The 23,236-nt window shown below is 37.5% G+C and overlaps 1 protein-coding gene across 25 annotated transcripts in view; it reads right to left on the reverse strand.

The window, feature by feature from the left end:
* Positions 1 to 23,236, reverse strand: part of NRXN1 (neurexin 1) — a gene marked incomplete at both ends in the record, with an annotated part of 724,694 nt that overhangs the window by 219,964 nt on the left and 481,494 nt on the right. For all 25 annotated transcript variants that reach the window (XM_080342501.1, XM_080342500.1, XM_080342497.1 and 22 more), the window contains one exon: positions 3,242 to 3,423. In XM_080342501.1, the coding sequence (XP_080198627.1) occupies positions 3,242 to 3,423 (182 nt within the window). The remainder of the gene's footprint in view (positions 1 to 3,241; positions 3,424 to 23,236) is intronic.

Raw genomic sequence — 23,236 nt, forward strand, 5'->3', positions numbered from 1 at the left:
AGTAATAGCTATGAAAACTAATTGCTGCATCTCTGGATGACTAAATCATATTATTAATAACATTCCTTTCTTGAAGCACAGGGATGCATATGTATCACGCACGCAACCAGTCCTTTATATCTACATTGCTACAGTTTATAATAATCTGCCTAGAAATTTAAAGTATTTTCACTCGAACCGTTAAGCATCTGGTAGCAATGCAGATTACACATTTTTCAAAATGTTTCTCATATTAACAATGGTTATTTGAGCACGTTAAATGATTACTTTAAATAAATGTGTTCCTAACCTAACACTAAAGCTGTGATTCAGTTGATCAAGTAGCAATTTTCCAAATCAGAATTTGTTATGAGCTTGATTTCATTATTAGGTTTACATCATCTTTAAGTAAACAGAACAATAAAGAGGGCAAGCACACACTGAAGTACCATAATCAAACTTGTAATTTCCATTCCTAGAATGAACTAGGTTAAGAGCAAGCTACCTCAAACCTCTGTTCTGAAACATCCCAAACACACACTCTCCTCGACATGCTAGTGAGGACTACGATTTAATTTATTTTTTAATGCAAAGCAACAGTTCTATGTAGAATTTTTTTTGCACCCATTCTGCTCAAAGTCCACTTAGAACTTATGTTTACACATCTGTCCAAAATTTCACCAGTGAGAAGGATCAGAGTGATTGTGACCTTCTGGGTAAAATGGAAGCTCAGTAACAGAAGAACCTATTTCTACCACAGTATAAAACTGAATCCCGGCATAATTAAAGCACGATTATATTCTTGTTATAATGTTATAGTTGATGTAACACTGGGAAGTTATCCATGCATAGTGCATCTCAATGTACACAGGCATTTAGTCCTCATGCATATCCAACAGGTAAGTGGGTGCATGCAAAAGAACATACAGAGTTAGATTCTTCCCTCCTTCCAGTTTTTCTTCCTTCTACTATTCACAGCTTGTGCTTGTTTCTGGTTATTTACTAAATAAGATGTTCTTAGTGATATTTCAACATCGGTACAAGATGGAACTTCTGAATGACATAACCTTCCTCCTACTTTATTACAGCTAGTTTAATACAGTAGCTGCCAATATTGAAAAACTTCAATACAATAAACTGTTTTTCAAATATAACATATACACAGGCCTCTCTGTTTCTATGTTCTTCTTCATTTTTATAACTGTGATGTTTCACAACATCTTGCTGAGCTACAATAGATCTCAGGTAAAATTCTCAGAAGTGCCTACAGTTCCACTGACTTTAATAAGATATATGTTCTTTGGTACCATGAGTGCTTTTGAAAATACTGGCTTTCAACTTTCTTTTCAATACTATCCTTATTTGAAATAGATTCCAGGAAATTATATCCCTGCAGTTTTTCAAGCTTTATTTAACATTGACGATCCTTAAAAAAAAAATCCTTGCCAGATGTCTTAGGATTTCAGGTCAATCCCTTAGTGTCTCCACTCTAGAGAGAGAATAAAGAGAAGCAGCGCTCAGAAGGTCAGACCTCATTGCAGTGAAATTGCAGTTATCACAGATTTTGCTCTGAGGCAGAGCAAGCTTCGGGGAGGTTCCCAAATTCCCTTGCAAGGGCAATAGGAGGAGGCCAGGATCACCTCACAGACCACAATGGTAACAGATCTTTTGCTGCTTCACAGAAATTTCAAAAGACCAGTAAAGTATAATTTATTATTTTCCCCATTTCTACGAAGTCAGTTGTGTTTCTGACCACAGAAAACTCTCAATTATTATTTTATTTTCACCATCTGTTGCTACAACACAGGTGTAAGAAATCTATTTGTATAAAAAAACAGCAAAAACCAAAAAAACCCCAAAAAAACCCCAACCAACCAACCCAAACCAAAAAACACGAACAGGCAATATTTTTTCATCTCCAACTCATAATTAGCAAACCAAATGTTCATTTTAAAATTGAAAAATCAAGGCTAGACAGAAAACTGCACAAATATTATGTTTTTGATAGACTTTAGGTATAGTAAAACTACAAAAATACCCCATCCCTTAATATGCTAATGAAAAAGAACACACTCTTAAGAACAAAGTAACTGATGACCACAGTTGGTAGACCTGGTCTCAGATTGCAAAGAAACAGACAAATGATGATTAGGCATCTTATGTTAGATGTGGCTTTGGAAAGAAAATTTTTAAGTTATCTTCAGCAACACAATACTTGCCTTGAAAAATGTCAGTTCTCAGCTTTTCTGGCACCTGGGAGAAGTTGCTTTGTTCACATTTTTAAATTAAGATTGTATAATCCCAGCCAGCCATTTTGTCTATGTTTCTCAGTGTAAGAGAAGGGTATAGACAACTCCTGGATTTGATTTAAGGCTGCCTTTATTTATTTACTCAAGCCAGTAAATTAAAAAAAAAAAATCACCTTGGTTCACAATACAAGAGTGTCTTTACAGAAATAAGGAGCCTAGGAAGACTGAATACTGTAATTCCCTCTAATTTTGAAAATGATCACTGCTGCATGTTTTCTGAGGGTAAAAGTGTAATTGGTTACAGATCAATAAGTAATTTCATTCAAAAGGAACTCTTCTGTTCCTGAAAGTAGAGAGGTTCTTAAATCAAAATCAAACTAATACATTAGCAAAGTTGAGACTAATCTAAACAACAAAATTTTATACTGCTCTAGTTATGTTTATCCAAACCAATCATTTATTTATGTTGCCATAAAAATATGCTTTCAATTTTCATTGCTAGTTATTTGCTTTAAGGCAGCTGAAATTACTTTTTTAGACTTCCTTGCTTGACGATCTTACTTTCTGCTTAAGGTTTATCATCACAAAGGAATGGCGAAATCAGAGGATAAATTCTAGTATTAACAATAAGCACAGTCAATTGTGATACACTGTAATTCCCCCCGCAGACTCCAAATTAAATCTTCCAGGATTAATGTGCCTTCCTCTGACATTGCTAAAGCCTATTTTATGTAATTAGATTGCAATACACTGCTGTATCTGTAGAGGTATCACAGTATGATTTTTAGTGGAAAAGCCATATAAAGTAGCACTGTATAAAGTAAAAGGCATTTTGAGAATATCTGAGACTTTGTACAGTATTGTACGCTATAAACCATTATAATTTAGTTCACTATTGACCCTAAAAGGTTCATTAACAAACTGCTGTATTTACATTAAAATAAATAGAAAATCACAAATATAAGAACAATCAAGACAAGAAGAAATATCATGCATTTGTTAATAATACTTACAATATGCAGCTCTAAATAATCTCCAAGCCCAGTAGAACTGTCCACTCGTACCAACACAGCTTCTTTTTGAACAGTACTAAACCCTATTGCCAGTCTGTCTGCGCGAGTGCTTGGCCGATCATTAGGAGGCCATGTGTAAGTGATTTGTCCACCACCTTTGCTAAAGATATATGTTGTTCCCGCTGTAAAAGAGAAATAAAGGTAATTAGCTCACTTGCACCAATGCAGATCCATACAGAAATCATATGGTCTACAAAAAATAAGAAATGTTCTCATACAGCAAATGAATTCATAGAACCAAAAAAGACTGTATTTTAACATGAAGCAGTCCTTATCTCTGAAAATTTTGCAGGATGTGAAATATTAGTGCTTTTTATATAGTGCAATCAACATAGAATATAACATAATTGCTTATGCAGTGACTTAAAATACCATAGCCCTGATTCAGAAATGCATACGTATTCAAGAGAGTTCTTAAGCATATGCCTGAAAAACATGTTTCTGTGATGTGCAGAACAGGGATGAGTTGAACCAAATGCTTTCCTGAACTGGGCCTATGTGGAGAAGAAATCAAGTAATTCTAGCTCTCTCATGACTGATTAAAAAATGCAGCTCCTTATTTACACAATGAAAGCGATATGCACCATGTGATACGCCATCGTGCCCAGTGAAGCAAGACATCAACAAATACATTCAGATAAGACTTCTACAGATCTGAAGTTTATCAGCTTGTGACAGATGGGGATAACAAATGGAAACATACTTGTCATGTCAGGACAAAAAGATGTCAGTCTACCATCTAAGTAAGCAATGGTTTATTTACATAATGCCCAATGTATAACTTGGAAGAGTGGAAATCTTTGCACATTATCTCCAGCGTGCACTTACAAAATCTATAATCTGTTTTAAATTAGATGCTTAACTTCATCGCCAGCATATTTCCTCTGAACTAAAATAGAAACATATCCGGACATTTTCCATTTAAAACTTGTATTCTAACAACAGCATGTAGCAGGCAAATCATGCACTTGATCTTTCATTTGTAAAGCCAATACAAGCTGTCCATTTCTTTTCTATGAAGATAGGTCAAAGTTTAAGGAGATGTGTCAGCACATTGTAAATACAGACATCTAGTTTTACTAGCCGTTCTAAGCTGGCTCATTGTGTGGCTACTCTCAATTTTATTAAATGGAATTCATCTTATTCCACCTAATACTTGCACCACATACTTCCAATGTCTACATAAGGAGATAGTGCATAACAACATACTTGTCATTTTCTTTCTTTCTTTCAAGATTGACTATATATGTCGTAAGCATACAAAATAATCTAAAATCTCTCGAACATATAGACTTTTAAAGATGAAAACAAGGACTGTGTAGTTACACCACTCCCTCAACTTCCAGTTGTCTCTAAATACTGATGAGTGAGACTGCTTTGTGTCAGTCTCAAAGCAAAAAGGTCACCCAGTCTTTTTGAAAATATATCCTATATTTTTTTCTAACATCACTTTTTCTTGATGGAATTACATACCTGCTCATTAGACTTTTTTCCAGTGCCAGAATTTGGAACATTTTATGCACTGTGCATAGCACTTAAAAAACTGTAAATCTCCTTTTATATCAACACACTTGCAGGATTGCACTGTGCTTCAAATAGATCTCTTGGCTTTTCTCTTCATGGCAAAATACCAAACTGCATGTGTTTTAGGAAAACTTGTCAACTCTCTTTAGCTAAGACGAACACAATAACAGATCTGATCTCTAAGGTTTCACTTACACTCCAAGTGAAATCAGGGTTTATCATCACTGTAAAGAGTTGTGCAAGAGTACTGAAGAAAGTGGCCATGCCTTAAGAAGTTTGGTAATGGACACGGGCAAATGGTGTCTGGTTTAGGAATGTACGTGACAAAAACCTAATCTCCTGCTCTTCAACCCTTGCTTTCCTCATATGTGATGCTCTGAAATACACAATAATCTGTTGCATGCATGCATGCATCAGTAATGATGGTCAAATCTCCAGTTCTAGTATATCCCAAGACAAAGATACATGAGATGGGTAATATCACTCTTGATGGTCCCCAAGTTCTCTTTGCTCCTGATGTTGACTTCAAATCTTGAGCCATTGAGGAGTGACAGAGTTTGGACCTTCATACACTACGTGTCACATTGGTGTCTGTAGTGAAAGGATTTATTCTGTTTTGATGAAAAACTGAGGGCTTGATCCAGAGCCCATTAAAAACAGTGACAGCCTTTCTGTTGACTTCATAAAATATTGTGTCAGATCACAAATGAGGTTCTTATAAGTAACAAAAATGAGAAGGCTAAGAAAAAACAACTCCTTACACCTCAGTGTCACAAATGAAACTGTTAGAATAGTACATAAGATTTAACTGGGAGTGCACAATTATCCTTTTCTTGGTTGTAACAGATGTGTTTACCCAATATAGAAGACAAAGAAAATGCCTGCCAAGCGATAGTGGAGTCATACTGAATACAATGACCCAGAAGTAAGCCTCCAGATCTGAACCATGATAGACTCTGTTGTTCTTATTCAGAGGGAATCTTTGTCACAGTTTTTTGCTAAATACTGCCGTTCAAATAAACCTATGAAGAGCAAAACATTCTATACTTCTGCCACACTGAAGGTCAATGTCAGTTGGGATGGATAAATCTATCTGTAAATCTTAAAACTACGTAGAATCAACATAAAAGTTGATAAAAACTTATATTTTATCCATGATAACACATGGTTTATGGTTCTTCTATGGTAAAGCTTTCCCATTTTTATAACTGCCCATTTTGTAGCTCTGCATGTCTGGTAACCAGCTAATTAATCCATCCTGACTAATACAGCTTTGCCTCTGTCTAAGCTGTGCAGGGAGTCACGTTCTTTGAATTTCCTGTATTAATTATGAAAAAAATGGGTCGGAAGCCATTTGAGACTAGGTCCTCTAGTGTTTATATTTCAAGAAAGACAAATATAATAATGTAAAATTTATTACTCTGGTACTGATCTTAGCTTACAATCTGACCTCCCATTAACTATTAAAAGCTAGAAACTGAGCAGTTGTTCGAAACCACCCTGCATACTATCAGTTTTGGATCTCTTAAGAAACAACAGATGAAGCCTAATTCTTTGCTCCATAAAGGCTTTTGTGCTCTCTGACAAACCTTATAATGTCTCTGCTGCTCTTTCAGAACACTGGCAGTAAAAACCAGGCATCTTTCTTTTAGCTTGTGGCATTGTGTTGTTTGGGGTTTATCATCTCAAGAGAATTGAAAGCAGCAGAATTAGAATGTCAAGAATAGCAATGCCATCAGCACTGTACTTGTAAGTAGGCAAGTTTGTAACATGCCAGTTATACCTCTCAGCCACAGAATTTACTGCATCATTCTTTATGCATCCATGCATCTACACAATGTTTAGGAAAAATGTCCATACAGCTCTTTGAAATCTTAACCATGAAAGCATGGTTCCTATTGTAACAAACTGCCAGTGGTCAAGATACAGTAATGTTTTTTAATGGCCTGGGTCTCTCAAGTCCTATTTGTTTGCAAAATTCATCTTTATGAAATAGTGCATTCATTTCAGCACAGCCTGGCTGCAACTCAAGGACATCTGCTTCCTTATACAGTATTAAGCAGATAAATATTTTGTTTAGTACCCATTTACTGTATCTATTACTGCATATGACTGCAAAGCTTTTCAATATTTGTTGCTCTGAAGCCTCATCTGATGTAGTTTGATAGTTTGCTCATATCAACAACAAATCAACAGATCCCTACCCTCCTCATGTACATCCCAATTTTGTGTTTAAGGTATATTGCACTGAAAGGTAATGTACATAATTCCACTTTTCCCATATAATATTAGTAACTTAATGTTTATTTTCAATATTCACATCAGGTTTCATATCCTGATTAAGTGAAAGCAATGCTTCGATTGAGCTCTGGATCCCAATGAACTATGATTCCATCACATTCTGTAGCTGGAAAACTAAAGACTGGAGTCTGTACATTTCAATAATGAAACTATAAGCTGACCTTTCATTAATAGTAAAGTAATTTTTAACTATTATAAAAATATGAAGGGTAAGAATTGCTGGTTATAACAAGAAATTATCCAATAATGTCATTTTCTTCCTTTTGTGTGTTATCAGTACTTTACTTCATTCTGGGCTAGAATGTGAACCTTCTTATTCCCACTGATAAGTAATTACTTGCATTGATAAACCTGCTGAATCCATTGAGACTATTTGTACAAGCTGCTATTAATTACCAAGAGTGAAGAATTAACAATATGGATACATATATATATACACACACATTTGCACAAATATCTACTTGGTGGCATTAATCACACCTGCTGTATACAGGGGAGCATATAAATCTCCAGTAATAGTTCTTTTTATGTTTTCATTTATGTATTTTCATCCTGCCCCATCTCAAATTCCAGAAAATACATTTGTTAGAAGAATGCAGCAGGTCAGCTGTCATCCATCAAGTTTCTTGGAAGGCATAGAGGACTGCTTCCTTATACAAATGTGAGATGTGCCAACCAGGAACGAGGCACTGCTGGACTTGCCATTTCCAAACCAAGAAAACCAGGTTTGGAATACCTTGTTTAGTGATAGCCTTGGCTGCAGTGATCACAATTTTGCCTTGAGATACTCCTTGAGAACTACAAAGGCATTGCTAGGACATGCACAAATGCAGTTAGAAAAGTAAAATCTCAGATCAAATTGAAATTGGCCAGAGATCTCAAAAACTACACAAAAGGGTTCTTCACACAGTTTAACAACAAGGAGAAACAGAAGGGAAATACTGCCCCACCGTCAAACAGCAGAGGTGAATTAGTCACCAACACCACCAAAAAGGCAGAGATTCTCAATGCTATCTTCACCTATGTTTCACCAGCACTGTTGGGTGCCAGGCCTTGGGAACAGAAATCCAGGTTGAAGGTAACACAGACCCACTATCTGTGAAGGAAGAGTTGGTATGGGAACTATTACAGGAACCTGATCCCCACAAACTGATGGGTCCTGACAATATCCCCCTGAGAGTGTTAAGAGAGCTGGCTGATGTTTTTGTGAGGCCACTGTTCATCATCTCTGAGAAGTCATGGAGATCAGGAGACATCTCTGAGGACTGGAAGAAGGCTAATGTCACCCCCATGTACAAGAAGGGCTTAATGGAGGAAATTATAGGCACATCAGTCTGACTTGAGTCCCTGAGAAAGTTATGGAACAAATCCTTCTGAGGGCTACTACAAGCCAAATGAAGGATGTGTTTGGGAAAAGACAGCACAGATATACCAGGGGCAAGTTGTGCTTGACAAACCTGATCACCTTCTACAAATCAAGTAATCTGCTCAGTTGATGTAGGCCAAACGGTGGACATTGTCTACCTGGATTTCTCCAAGACTTTCAGTATGGTTTCCCACTGCCTCCTGACAAGTGGTCTGTGTGGTGGGGGTGGAAGTGGCTGACAGGCCGCACCGAGAAGATGGTGGTAAATGGCTCCTTTATAAACTGGCAACCTGTCACAACTGAGGTCCCCCAGGGATCAACATAGGGCCCAACGCTGTTTTTAATATATTCATAAGTGATCTGGATGATGGGATCAAGTCTATCCTGAAGAAGTTTGCTGGTGACACCAAACTGAGTGAGGAAGTGAACGCTTCAGAAGGGACAACCACCCGGGAAGAAGATCTGTATAAGCTGGGAGAGTGGGCTAACAAGAACCTTATGAAATTCAAAAAGGACAAGCTTAAGGGCTTGCACCTGGGGAAATACAATCCAGGAGTGCAGCACAGGCTTGGATCTACTTGGCTGGGGAGAAGCTCAGTAGAAAGGGACCTGGGGGTCCTTGTGGACAACAAAGCTCAGTAAGAGTGACCAATGTGCTGCCGTGGTACAGAAATCCAACAGAATGCTGGGCTGCATCAACAAACACATCACCAGCAGAGACAAAGAAGTCATTATCCCATTCAGCACTTATCAGGCCACACCTGGAATATTGTGTTCAGTTTTTGTCCTGGCTATACAAAAATTATGTGGGCAGGCTGGAGAGGGTCCAGAGAAGAGCCTCAAAGATGATCAAAGGACTGGGAAGCTGCCATAAGAGGAGAGGCTGAGAGAACTGGGCTTGTTTAGCCTTGAGAAAAGAAGGTTTAGAGGACACCTCATCACCATTTTACAGTATTTAAAGGGTGGCTACAAAGAAGATGTAGACTCACTTTTTACAAGGAGTCACATGGAAAAGATGAAGGGTAATGGGTACAAGTTACTCCTGGGAAGATTCCAATGGGATACAAGAGGGAAATTTTTCACAATGAGAACAAGCACTCGTTGCAATAATCTCCCCAGGGAAGTGGTGGATTACCCAACATGGGACAATTTTAAATTTCAGTGGGACAGGGTGCTGTGCCATCTTGTCTAGACCTTGCTTTTGCCAAGAAGGGTGATGATGATGATGACCAGATGATCCTTGAGGTCCCTTCCAACCTGATATTCTATGATTCTCTGAAAAGTACACAAAATTTCGATATATAGATTTGTACAGATTTTCGAAGTTAAGAAAATAAAGGAAAGCTTCAAGTCTGAGACAATATCTGCCAGGAGAGAGAGGGAAGTGTATCACTTTGGTGGATTAAAAAACAATTCTTCCATGACTTTCTTCTCAGAGTGCGACACATTATTAATTCTTTACACAGGACAGAGAACATATGCCATGAGAGTTGAGGTGAGAAGGGAATGCCCATTAGGGTTAACCATGGGAAGAAGATAGAAAGAGCTTCTGGAAGAAGTATTTCAAACTAAAGATCAGATTCAATTGAATACTTCCTGAAGGTATTCTGGTACACTCTCTCCCACTAATCCAGGCAGGACCCTGAATATGGATTGTAGCTTCTTTGCCGCAACAATGATATCAAGCTTCTCTAAGTACAATCTATTTAACAGCAAAAGAGGTATATTGGATGGGGAAGAAGATTTTCAAAGTTATCATTGCCTGTAGCTCTCCAAAAAGCTTGAGCCATAGTGGTAAGAATGGAGAAATGTCTAATTTTCTGGCCAGGATCCTCTTAGACTTGTGGATAATAGGGTCTAGGAATGTATTTATGAATTTCCTTGGACAACACTCAGCTTGGCAAACCTTTAAGGGTCATAGTTTTCCTGGAAATTGAGCACCACTCAAAGTAATTTCTACTTAGGTCCTTAAAGCAATCTGACTGAGTGCTTGAATTATGACTGACACTTGCAGTCTTTTCATGCTGGTACATTTGTCAAATGTTAGATCACAAACTACACAGCATAATTCCTCATTAATTCTATTACTTCATTCATTGATCTTCCATTATACCAGAATAACTAAGAAGAATCACTGACCAAACCAGCATTGACAAAGACCATTGCTGGGTTTTGTTATTAATATATTCATCAATTATATCATCTTCCCACTTCAGATAAAGATGCTGATGAAAATAAAGAACAGAAAATGCCTACCTGCCTACTGTTAGCCTTCTGCAGCACCCACCTTTCACTATGCTACAGCTAAACTCTAAAATTCAGTTCTTCTGTGAGAGAGACTGAAGCCACATCACGTTTACAGTGGCTGCTGCTAGCTAATTCTCCAAACTTCCAACACTGTCTTGGACACTACTGAGGCATCTGCCCTCTCTGCATAGGTTAATACTGTGTTCATTGTAATCTAGAACTGGACCAGGTTTCGTATCATGGCACATGTATTAAAAGTTAAGGTCAAGAAGCTAGTTTCAACCACACAATAACTAGATGAATATGACCTCAACCAGCTCAATCATCAGCTGAAGCAATTCATTGAAATGAGCCAACAAAACAGTATCCCCAGGATATAAAACATGCTGAAACAGAAGAGCCTTCACCTCATTGCTGTTGTCTACTGCCTCTTCCAGTTTATCTGTCAACCAGTCAACACCAGTACTAAACACGTAGAGATAAGACACAGCCTCCTACATTCCTTGACAAACAGAAACCACATTACGTAGCTGCTATTCATGCAAGCACAACTTCACACTGTATTATAGAACTTTTCTTCCCAAACTACTAAAGAGACCCTGATTTGCTTTGTCAGGGCCTAGAAGGCTCTTCATCACACTACATCCAAGTTTTCACAGTGATCTGTAAAACAATGCTGTTCATGGTTTTTTTATATTCAGCTATCCCCAAGAGCTGTCTCCAGGTAAAGGTCTAGATGATAATAGAACAACACAGTCTCAAGTCAAGCTGAGCACAGAAGCTAAGCTTTTTCCTCAGACCACAGGAGTTGCTATATGTAGCTTAATCAGCTCAGCGCCATGCTCCCCTTCCAAACACACACGTATGCATGCACACAAAACAAAACAAACCAACCAACCAAGCAAAAAAACCCAAGCAAACAGCAAGAACAAAATAACAACTAGAAAACTACTCCTTTCTTACTCTTTCTTTCCTTCAGTCTTTGGCAATGGTATTTGGAGAGTACCATGGCCTGATAAATGCTTTGTAGGTGGCAAAACAGCTTTCTCACTTGTTTAAAATGATCCCTACGGTCTTCCCAAAAATTGACTTTCTGGCAACAGGCTCTTAATAAAGTGGGGGAAAAATACTCCATTCCAGTTTGAATTTCCCTTGTAAATTTAATTCCCCAGTTTCAAATGTGAAGTCTTATTTTCAAAACATTTTCTGTGAAGCATAGCCTTAGAAGCTGGACAACATATCCCCTGCCCTTGCTCAGCCTCCAATTTCAATTTAATAGTCAAGTTCAGACAAATTTGAGAGAGGGACAGGCAGAAATTTCAAACAAAATTTACTCTTAGCAGTTTAATGAAAATCAGTTTCTTTGTAAAAGAGAAACAGGTAGAGCTCAACCACTATACTTTTTGCTTGGTGATAGCCTGTAGGGCACTTGGTGGTTGTGTATTGGTGGGCCAGTCAGTATACTCTGGTGCTACACTAGCTGGATAGTGCTGCCACACATATGAAGTGTCATCAGGAGCTCTTGGGAAAAAAGGAACAGAAGCTATTGGATTCTTACAGTAAGAGAGAGTAACATTTGGGAAACAAGGCATGGTCAGGATTCATTATTTTTGCTGCTTTTGGGACAAAATATTCATATTTTGATCCAAAAGATACCTAGCTCTGTTGATTTCAATAGGGTCATTAAGGAATAAACAACTAAAACTTGTGAGTAATAAAGGCTCAATGGATGTGTATGCTTGTAAAGGACAAGTCTTATACAGCTTAGCATCAGTACTACAAGTTAGCATCAATCTTACTATCATAAATGACATAGATGGTTGAAATAAAAGTTTCAAGGAATTTAAAGGATTTCCAACTGAAGTGATTCTAATACCTTCATTCAAATCAAGTAGCATCTTATATCTCGAATGACCCCATTGATTAGATTAGATCACTTAACTGGTGTAAAGTGCTACTCGGTTTGAGTAGGCACATCAAACTAAGAGCTTTCAATTTCGCTTAAAATGAATATAATTTTGAGAAGGGCCTTAGCTGAGCAAGAGCTAGCTGAAAGGACTCCTAAGAGAATGCAAAAATTAGACTATATGTTCATCTGACTTATTAACAAAACCTGATTTACTGAAAGCCAATAGACTTCATAGTAGTTAGGCACTGATTCTGTAAAATTATTTTGATTTGAAACATCCACAGTAGAAAAGTTCTGGGGTTTGCTGATCTCATTAGCATGTTCATTTATACAAAAATGATGATTTATTTTATGAAAGAGTATGGTCTTTCTAATGCAAATCTGACACAGGCTGGTAAAAGAAAATTATTGTTCTTCTCTAGACTCTCTCAGTTTAAAAATTTTACTGGGTGTCTATTACCTCTCACTTTTCCAGTGTGGATGGCAGTTCAAAATGAATTTAGAATATTTCTGTATGAAATACAAGCCAAGTAATTCCCCATTATTGCCTTCTACCTTTATGTAATGTAGATGGTTAGCAAATGATATATTTCTGAAATCAAAGCCTGCTTTAAATGTCATATTGCAGTCAACATGAAACATTTTAATCCATTATATCTCTATTAAAGGTAACCAGGATACAACGTGTCTGCTCCTGAAAGCTTTCCAAAAAGTCAGATGGAAATTAAAAGTCAAATGTTTATAAGTAAGGGAAGTTTTTATTCCTCCTACAACCTTGTCAACATATAGTTAAAGATAAATGCCTTGAACAGTGTCTAGAGAAGTGGAAATTGCATTGTTGGGAAACAAGTATGAGAAGGCAATGAGATGAAAAATATTTCCGGACAGACAGAATGTAAAAGCATCATCAGGCTGATATTAGTAAACTCAAGTACTCTTGAAGACGATATGACTGTTCACACTCCTTACCTTAGGAAATGTCAAGGCCCTATACTTCAATTTAACTACTGTTACACTAAATTCCATTAAAATAAATGGGCTGTAGATGCAATGATTTGATTCTTATGGCTTATTAGTTGTGCCAACATACAAAATTAATGCAGTTAAGGGGCTGGTTAGTTGAAGAGATTTGTAACAGGATGCAGAAACTAGGACATTAGCTCAAATACTACGCAGGTCGATAAGAGACCAAATGTTGTTACCATCTGTTGGTGGCCTATGTGAGATCATTCAGTGGTTCCAGTCCAGAGACCTTACAAACTCAGTGGATACCTGGCAAAAGTTAGAAATTCCATAAGCCAAGTAGCTTGAGCTGTTAAGAGTTTCCAAGCTTGCTGACTCAACTGGGAGTCCTGTAAGTTGAAGACAAACTGCTTATGCACCAAGATCTGAACATCTCCCACAAAAGCAGCTCTACATAGATGTGCATATAGGCCAAAAAACAATAGGAGAAAACCCAAAATTAAATTTTCTCTGTATAAGTTCATCAAAAGAAAATGTACTTTTCAAATAAATAATCTGATAATTTTTTTAAGTCATTACTTCATGCAAAACAAAGTGCCTGAAGTTATATTTTTATTCAAGCACCTACAGCAGTATCCTGATGCTCAGAAGTGCTGCAGCATTTCTAGCAACCTTTAAAACCCAAAGCCCTATCCTTTAAATGACAATACAAATATTTGAAATAGCTGACCTTAAGTTATTCAGTTATGTTAAAAGTGAAAGGAGATTGGCTGCAAATGTCCAATATGCTTCTAAGCTAAAGTCTTTATTTCTTATTTGCTTCCTTACTAATACAATACTCCAGCTACCCTATCTTGCATTAACTTAGTTATTTTTAAGTGATATTTATATTATCTTCCTTGCTAAATTGTGCAACTTATAATTTACTCTTGAGACAGCCTGAAACACTTAGATCTCAAAAGCAGTAAAATCTTGTCTAAAAATAAATGCATAACATGCTGAAAATAAGAGCACTGCTAACTGTAAGCATGTTAAATTCACTGGAAAATGATGCAAACACAAGGATGTCAGATGCTGGACTAAGATAAGATGCTACTATTACTTGCAGCAGAAAGATGGTACTGGTAACACTGCAACTTTCAGAGTTTGCTGAGACGGAGACTCTTCTGAAAATAGCAAGTTGTGTTATGGACAAGGTGCAATGAGGTTTGATATTGTTTGCTTGTAAAAGTAGTGAAGAGTAAGAAGCTCTGTGGCCTACATGCTCTTCTACTAATTACTAAGTTACTAATAGCTAGCAGGTGAATGATGCTGTGGTAGCATTTCTGAACATTTTCAAATAGACATACATGGGCTATAGGTGAAGAAAAACAGAAAGAGCTTAGTTCCTTAGAGATGTTGCATCCCGAAGTGCAAAAAACAGCAACCGTTCTTCTACTAACAAAAGGGAAATGAAAGATATTAAATCTTTGGAAAAACACAGAGCCTCCCAGAAGCACATGGATCCACTACTGAAGCAGCTGTTCAGTGGCCAGAGGCATCTCAGAGGCAGATCTGGCAAAGGGAAAGATTGATGAGCAGGCTGCATATTAAATGCAGCCTTGTAGCATTGTGCTGTCTTGCTAACTCCAAGCATAAGCAAGTCTAAAAATTCAGGATGTGTCATTTCATTCAATACACAGAGTAATAACTGATTTTTAAAATCCCCAGATTTTAAAACCAAAGCTAGTCTTCACCATTATTATGTGTACTCAAACCTCAGAAAAGTATCTGGCAGAAGAGGAATATGATGTAAAAATATCTAGTTGGTTGGCTCAGTGGAAGCCCAAAAATAAGAACCAGAAAGCAGCTACAAAGGATACTCTATTTGGAAAGATTTCCTAGTCATTATCCCAAGGACTGATGATCCCAAGGGACATCAATGTTTACTTATGTTACCAAATTTGCACATAAAACAAATAGTACACAGATCCAGCTGTATTTGAATCTTTAAGGTTATTAGACCATTATAACAAGAGCTAATGAGGGCCAGCCAGGTTGTGCCAATTCACTTCCTTATGACTTCTTTCTGCTCTAATACATAATAGATTTCCAGTTGCGGTCTGGCACAAAAATGCTCCATGCCTTGTCATTATGATAATTACTATCATTCTTCTTCAGAAAGTCCTTATGCTGTTGTTTGTAAGCAACAATTCACTGCCAGCTTCAGAGGATAAAGAGCTGCAGTGAAAAACATGCATCTTATGTTTTTCACTGTTTTGCACAGTTGAGTAATTAGGAAGCGTGGCTTAACCACTGGATTCTATACCGGTGTTTGGAGAGAACCTGACAAAACAGTTTTGGGGTGTAAGATGTCCATTCATCTCAACGGAGACTAATTCAAGTGTCAACTCTGACACTTCATACCCCAGTACTATTAGCTATGACTTACTTCACTTGTGTATGCAAGAAAGGTGAGCTGTTAATTACCCTCTGAAGAATAACCCAGCCAAATTAGAGCAGTGAATTTGGGTAGGCCCTTCACTTCCAAACATCTGGATAGGCGAAACGATGATTGTGTTTATTTTCCTGAAATGAAGATCAGTCTTCAATAGTTTGGGAAGCCTTATTTTAATATAGCACTTTATAGTAACATACACATTAAATTTTACAAGTCATAAGGGAAAGAAGGCTCGCTGTCTGTCTTATAAATGTTCAACTAATGAACATCAATCAGAAATTAAGATTCATTATTTAAATCTAGAAAGTTTTGTTCATATCCTGTTTAGTTCTCAAAGGACACTACGTATTCCTTGCTCACACATGATGGAGTCTCAACAAGATGGTTATTCAATGAGAGGTTGGCTTTGTGATGATTTTGCTAGCTTTTGTAATAACAATACAACCTAAACACTGCAGTTAAAACAAGAGAGTAGTATTTTTGGAATACCCTGCTGTTCTAAAGTGCATTGTGAATACTAACATATTCCAGTAAATTAGTTTGCACTCATTATCATAAGCAATTACTTACTGTTTAGATGCTGCTGATATTAAATTGGCAAGCAATTTGCAAGAATTAATACATAGCATAAAAAGCTTTTCAACATTATAACAGTATGAAAAGACAAATGTTTCTAGTAACAGAGTCCCTTATATATAGATGTCTCTCTGTATATAAAAATTCTGTGTATGTCTTCCTATCTGATAGCTCTTCTTCAGCAGGAAGTGGATAACTACCTGAGGCTCTGTGACAAACTCTTTATAAACTTTGTTTTGATGCTGTGGAGTAAATCGTAAACACCTCAGGCCAAATACGACAGTAACATCTCATTCACACTGAAAGTGTTTTCATGCTCATTTTTGAAAATAATAGTTTAGAAAATATATCAATGTGAAGTTCATTTCTTTGTTCTCAAAGCTATTACTTGTTCCTGGTATCACACTGTCAGAAGGCAAGGGTAAATCAACACCCTTGTCCTCAAGATACAGGTAGGAACAGAACAAGGTATGGAGAACCTGTCCTGCTTTCGGCAATAACAACAACCTGAGCCTATATCTCTTCAGTCCAAGCAAGCAGTAATCCAAATGAAACAACCGAAGCCGTCTCCAAATAAAAACCCAAGTGAGAAAAGAACAGGGCCTTCTTTTCCAAAGGACGCGTGGTGAATATTACAGAGACATTCCCAAGAGGGTGTTCTGCCAAGCCACAGAAAAGTTACAGACCAAACAGTATGAGCCACAGATGACCCAAAGAGCTTTGCATGGACTCTAAAACAATAGGAACAATTTGCTTTGTTACTTAGTTTACATCTTGGCCCCAAGTTTCAAGTGAATTCAGTCCCAGCTGAGAAACACAGCATGTCTTTTCAGCTTACATGACACCAGTCCTCATGTTGTTCCACACAAGAGTGGAGTTAGTAGCAGACTCAACCCAGAGCATGTCCAAGGAAGGAGGTCAAATGCGGGGATTTGGAATAGGCTCTTGCTTCCCCTGAACTTGCCTGCACAGCTGAAGAGCAAACAACAGGCACCCAGCAGTCCTATCTGCCTGCAAGTATTTCAAAGTTGGCCCTCTGGATACAGGATGGACACAATAATCCTTAAGCTCCCAGTGAGCACAAAGATCTCAGTATGCTTAAGTGAATTTCAGACCCACTCTTCAGTTAGTAATACAGTTACAGAACTTGATCTGGTGGGATTAAGCATCTATTTAAATTGCAACCCACTGGTTGAGGGTATGAGACTGTCAACTACTTGCATGGGTATTGTGCCTACCTACCTGTTTATACAAAAGTGCCTTTAATGCAACCATGAACCTTAATGGGGACCTTGGGAATCCAGTATACCATAAACAAACCACAGTAGTTTAAGTAATTCCCAGAATACATTTCTAAAAATATAACTTGTGATCTCAGGTCTCAATATTTCAAGCTACATTTCAGTCTGGAAACAATTACTACACCCATCTTGTCTCATAAAATACACAAGACTGTAATAGAAACACTAATGCACCCTTAACTCCAAAAGCGCAATGGTCCATGCTTTCCATACTTGATTATGCACTCTTCTGTTATATATTATCGGGTTGAAAATATATTTGGTAAAAATAGGCATCATTTTTAAAAATCATTTAATCAGTTCTAAAGCATATTTTACCCTATTCAAAGCTGAAGCACTTTCTGCACCTTTCTTGTTAATACTTTTAAAACATACATTTCTGTTGTGTTTTTTTTTTTAAATCAAACTTTCCAAATAGTCTCGTGAAGTTAAACTGACTTTCAGAGCTAAAAATGATGTGTGCCTGATGTGTCTCTGAAACAAAGCAATGAAGTTCTCATCTGATTAGCAAGCCCAATTTTTTATTCTTATTGTCCTTGAATAGAAAAAACATTCAGCAACTGTTTGTAATGAGAGTGCTTCACATAAAGTGATAGGCTCAGAGAAGGGCTTCAGTCAGTCTGTGTTACCCCTTTCATCAATCGTTCATTCCCGCCTGATCCTAATCTGCAAGAGTTCTGACAAATTGTTTGGTGTCTAACGATGTGGCAGAAACCATGAGCAGCTCTCAGAGCCACAGGCCATGTCTCAAAACAATTCTCCCTCTTCTGCTTGGGGAAAAAAACATATGACCTTAAAACTGATGTCCGATATCAGTGTCCTTAAGCTACTAACTCCTTGTACACTAAAAAAGAAGGAAAGGAAGCTTCACATTACTTTTTGATAAATAAAATATGACATATAACAACATATAAGAAAAAAAATCACAAATCCCAAAAGAGCAATTTCTACATTTTTTCTGGAGAAATTCAGACTCATCTACCTTGAGAATCTTGGCTGTACATGAAATTTAGCCATAAGATTGTTAAACTAGAACTAGAATGACTATCTCCTAGAATGACTATCTCCTTAAACAGCAATTGCTCTTGATTCCTGTTAAACCCCATTGATGTTTGTAGACCCAAACCTGACTTATTCATGTCTGCATTATACAGAATCTTAGCAGTGATGAAACATGTAATGTGTTTCATGAACAGGAATCCTCCCTAAAGTTTCATTATCTTTCAATCTCAAAAACTGAGGGAATCTGAACTTTCACTAAGAAAAAGTGCATTCTCAGATTTAACAGCTGAGATGAAAATTTGTGTATGTTACCCCAAAAATACCCTAAAGCCTCCTTAAAAAATAAGGAGGAACTCTAACTGTTTTAAACAACTGCAAATAACAAAAGTATTTTTATGTTCCATAGCAGTTTTCTTTCCAACATCTCACAAACAATTGTCTTCACTGTTTCCAATATAGAAATAACAGTACAATTAATAGGAAGGCCAAACCTGATTCTCTGCCACTGCACAAGATGATATAGGGAAGTGATGCTTTTTAACCTTTTTGTGTGACTTGACTGTCTCAAAGCCTACGTAAGAGCAGTTCCATATACATATCAGGTGTGGGTTTAAGGGAAAGCAGAGGGTATGCAGACACCACAAATAAGGGAAAGAGTAGAAACAAGACTTTGGATTAGAATCACATCACGTCTTCAACAGTAACATCACAAGAAGTGAATCCAACACTTGCAAGAGTCACAAGAAGATATAAGATTTACTTCAGAAACAGGATAATCAAGGAAGAAAATGTCACAGAGATATTCAAGTTACTCTGTGAGCACCTTATGCAAACACACAGTACATCTTAAAAAGATGCTGGACCTGAAGAACGAGTCTTACCCTAATTGTCATGCTGGTGGGTGGAAAAATCTGCTTCTGTAACATATTAGCTCAATCTGACAAACATGACAAAATTGTAAAGCACAACAAAGCCATAAGCAAATTCTCTGAAAGTATGTCAAACAAACCTGGAGATGTCAAAGCCCAGACTATGTTATCCCAGGTATATTATCACCTCTTTCCTAGGACAGCATTAGTGTCCAACTGTGTGGTACACTGCTTCAGGAAGCTGATGCAGCTGAACCAATGAGTCTTCTTCCTCTGGAATAGCCCAGATGACCCCATCTGAGAGCTGTGAACTTACACTGCCACGGGACTGAACACACAGCCCCGAAAGCACTCTTCTCCTAGTACCCATCTCAGGGCACACTTAAACATCTTGTGGATGTTTCATCTGCTCAAGGGATTAAACTCATTGTATAAGACAAAAATGATAGAGAAAGTGAAAGTCACAAAACTGCAGATAAACAGAACCCAGTCGGTACAGTAGTAATGCAAACACAACTGAACTGTTTGTCAGCTTTTACAAAACAGCACCTAATTAGAGCTGTTTTCAAAATGAAGGTCATGTTAAATGGTACTAAGTGATACCCCGTACTTATACAGATATTCACATTAACGTTCATCAAAGTAATTCCCTTTTAAAATGGATGATTACTTAGTACCATTATCAGTCTCAGACTCAATATATTATGCTGTCGCTAATATGCAGAAACCTCAACTTCGGAAAAAGATTCATTATCTCAAGTGCTGAGTTGCTATGAGCTGTGTATCTCAGAGAAAATACAGATTCTGCACACAAAAACCCCATACTGTTTGAGCAAGACAACGTGCCCTTAAGTCTCCCCTCCGCTTTAGGCAGTGACCTGGGTCCTACATCAATAACTCAATTTATTAATTCTGGGCAGAATATAGTAAATTGCTCTCTGTAGCAATTTGTACTGATGGGGGAGAGTTATTGAGGAATTTTCCTCTCCTTTAAATAAGACATTTTAGCTGTCACATCCTGTGACATTCCTTGCTTCTTCCAGCTGCTTTCCAAGTTGTTCATCTTAAGAAAGCATTTTCAAAAGAAACCAAATGTGTGTGTTTTCCTCACGTTCTTCTATGCAACATTTTGTAAGGGAATAAAGTGCTATTTCATCTGAAAAGATACTCTGAACTATTACAGTTTGGGATTTTTTGCCTCAATGTATTTCAATTATTTATTTACATTCAAGACAGATAATAAAAGAACAAGCAGTCTGACCTCTGGACAACTGTCAGAAAGCCCAATTCTGCAACTACAACCAACAGCGAGACCTTCTTCTCTACATTCAGCAGCTAAAAATCACACACAATAAGAGATAAAAAAGAAACATGGCCTGTGCATAAAACTGGACTCGGTGAGGTAACACAGCTTGTTCTCAAAGCACCTGAAGATGTGTGCTTGGTGAGCCTTTCAGACCATCTGGGACCCACCAGCTGAATTTCAGAACTGTTCACAGTGATGCCCTGCCAGCAGCAGCTCCCAGTTTTGCCAGAAGAGATTTAAAAACATTTCTGTAGCTCTGTGTCTGTCATCTCAGACTTGATACCACGTATCATCTGTCTTTCTGCAGGCACCATAAACACCATATTACTTGCTCCTCCATAATCCATATCCAGTTTGCACAGCTGGGTGTATGCAGAGCTGGTAGGAAGGATTTTGAGGGTACAATTCCATGCACAGAGACCTCAGACTCTGCAGTCTTTATGCAATATACCACTGGACACAAGGGTTACTTGTTCACAACAGCACACTTGCTGCAGCAAGTGGGCTGCTTCATTATGTGCCGAAGTTTTGTTTCAAATAGATTTCAAACACTCCATATAGAGCAAGCTGTCCAACATCAAGCTCACCAAAAGTACGTATTACAGCAGTAATATACAGGCTGGAAAGTAAAAGACATAACTAGATACAAATGAAGATAAAAGATTTTACTACCATTAGTTGCCTATCAACAATTCTACAATCAAAGCAGAATACAAGCAGCATATGTCAGTCATGCTCAGAGAAACAGAAATAACCGTCAATATATTTTCTGGCTCCTTTCTACACTGCATTAATAATGGCTTAGTTTTATTGGGGCAAATATATAACACAATCTTCTATGTCATACAATACACTATGCGACTCAGAGGGCATGTTGTTGATTTTATTGACTCAGTTTTCACACTACTGTAACCCCCTTATTGTCAGCAGAGCAACTGGAAACTGCAAACATATTCTAGACTGATAGACTCCAGTATTTCTAATTTTCTAATGCATACAACTAGCTTTATTTCTACTTTTCCTTTCTAATAAGCCCACTGCTATGGGACACCTACTCAATGGTCTTCTACTAAAAAAGGGACAGAAATCAGTCCATTAGAAGCATTTATTAGTATTATCAGAATTTCACAACATGATAGCATAATCTGTCCTTTGCCTGAAGTAAACACTCTTAAAGGAAAGCCTATAGGGAGAGGAAAACTGAAGCATTTTTTAAAGTGGTGAATACTAATCAGATATATCGCTGGAGGAAAAAATGATGTTGTAACAGCAAGATGCAGCAAGTAGACCACACAGCAGATATGATATCAAGGAATCAAAACAGGACAGTAGCATATTCTTTGGAGAGGAAGGTGGGGGAGAAGCACACAAGGACAAACTGACAGGAGGAAATTCTAACTATCACTAATAGCAGATGGAGAGGAAAATCAGGACAGAGAGGTGAACATTTGGATACTTGCACTGAAACAGCACACTGGGAAAAGCGAACCAGAGGTTTCATAACTGGAGGCTCCAGGCTCTATTACAGTCCATGAAGAGACTCTCGGGGCTTCATGCTATCATTCACGTTGTAGGGATTCATGCATTGGCAGACTTAGAGTCTTAATCACCATAACTCTGCTATTCAAACTGCTCTAACCTTTCCTGTAATCTTCTAGATCTTTATTTTATGGGTGTTGGTTGGTTGGTTGTTCTTTTCTGTTTGTGCAGGTTTTGGTACTATCAGATTCTTGCCCACAGAAACATTAACTAAACTTGGGGCTTCTATATAAATACTTGTTAATAATGCAGCTAGTAATTTATTGAACACAAAAGAACTGTACATAAAGTGCACAACAACACTACCTATTTGGATTATGTGAGATAAGTCTCATAAATAGTGACCGTGGCAAAAGTGATCAACATTGACTCTTTCCTAACAAGCATTTTACAAGGTCAGTAATAGACAGTTATGAAAAAAATAGCTTCTACAGCCTCTGCTTGTTTACAAGTCAGGTTTCCCATTTAGTACAAGGCAGATTTTGCTATGTCATTGAATTTTGTCCATTTCTAGAAACACTCCAAAAGCCATACTGTGCACACACCAGTTTCTGAAGTATCACCAAAACCAACTTGAGCAATCTTTTCATTT

Source organism: Nesoenas mayeri (genome assembly GCF_963082525.1).
Source record: "Nesoenas mayeri genome assembly, chromosome: 3".
Classification (NCBI taxonomy): domain Eukaryota; kingdom Metazoa; phylum Chordata; class Aves; order Columbiformes; family Columbidae; genus Nesoenas; species Nesoenas mayeri.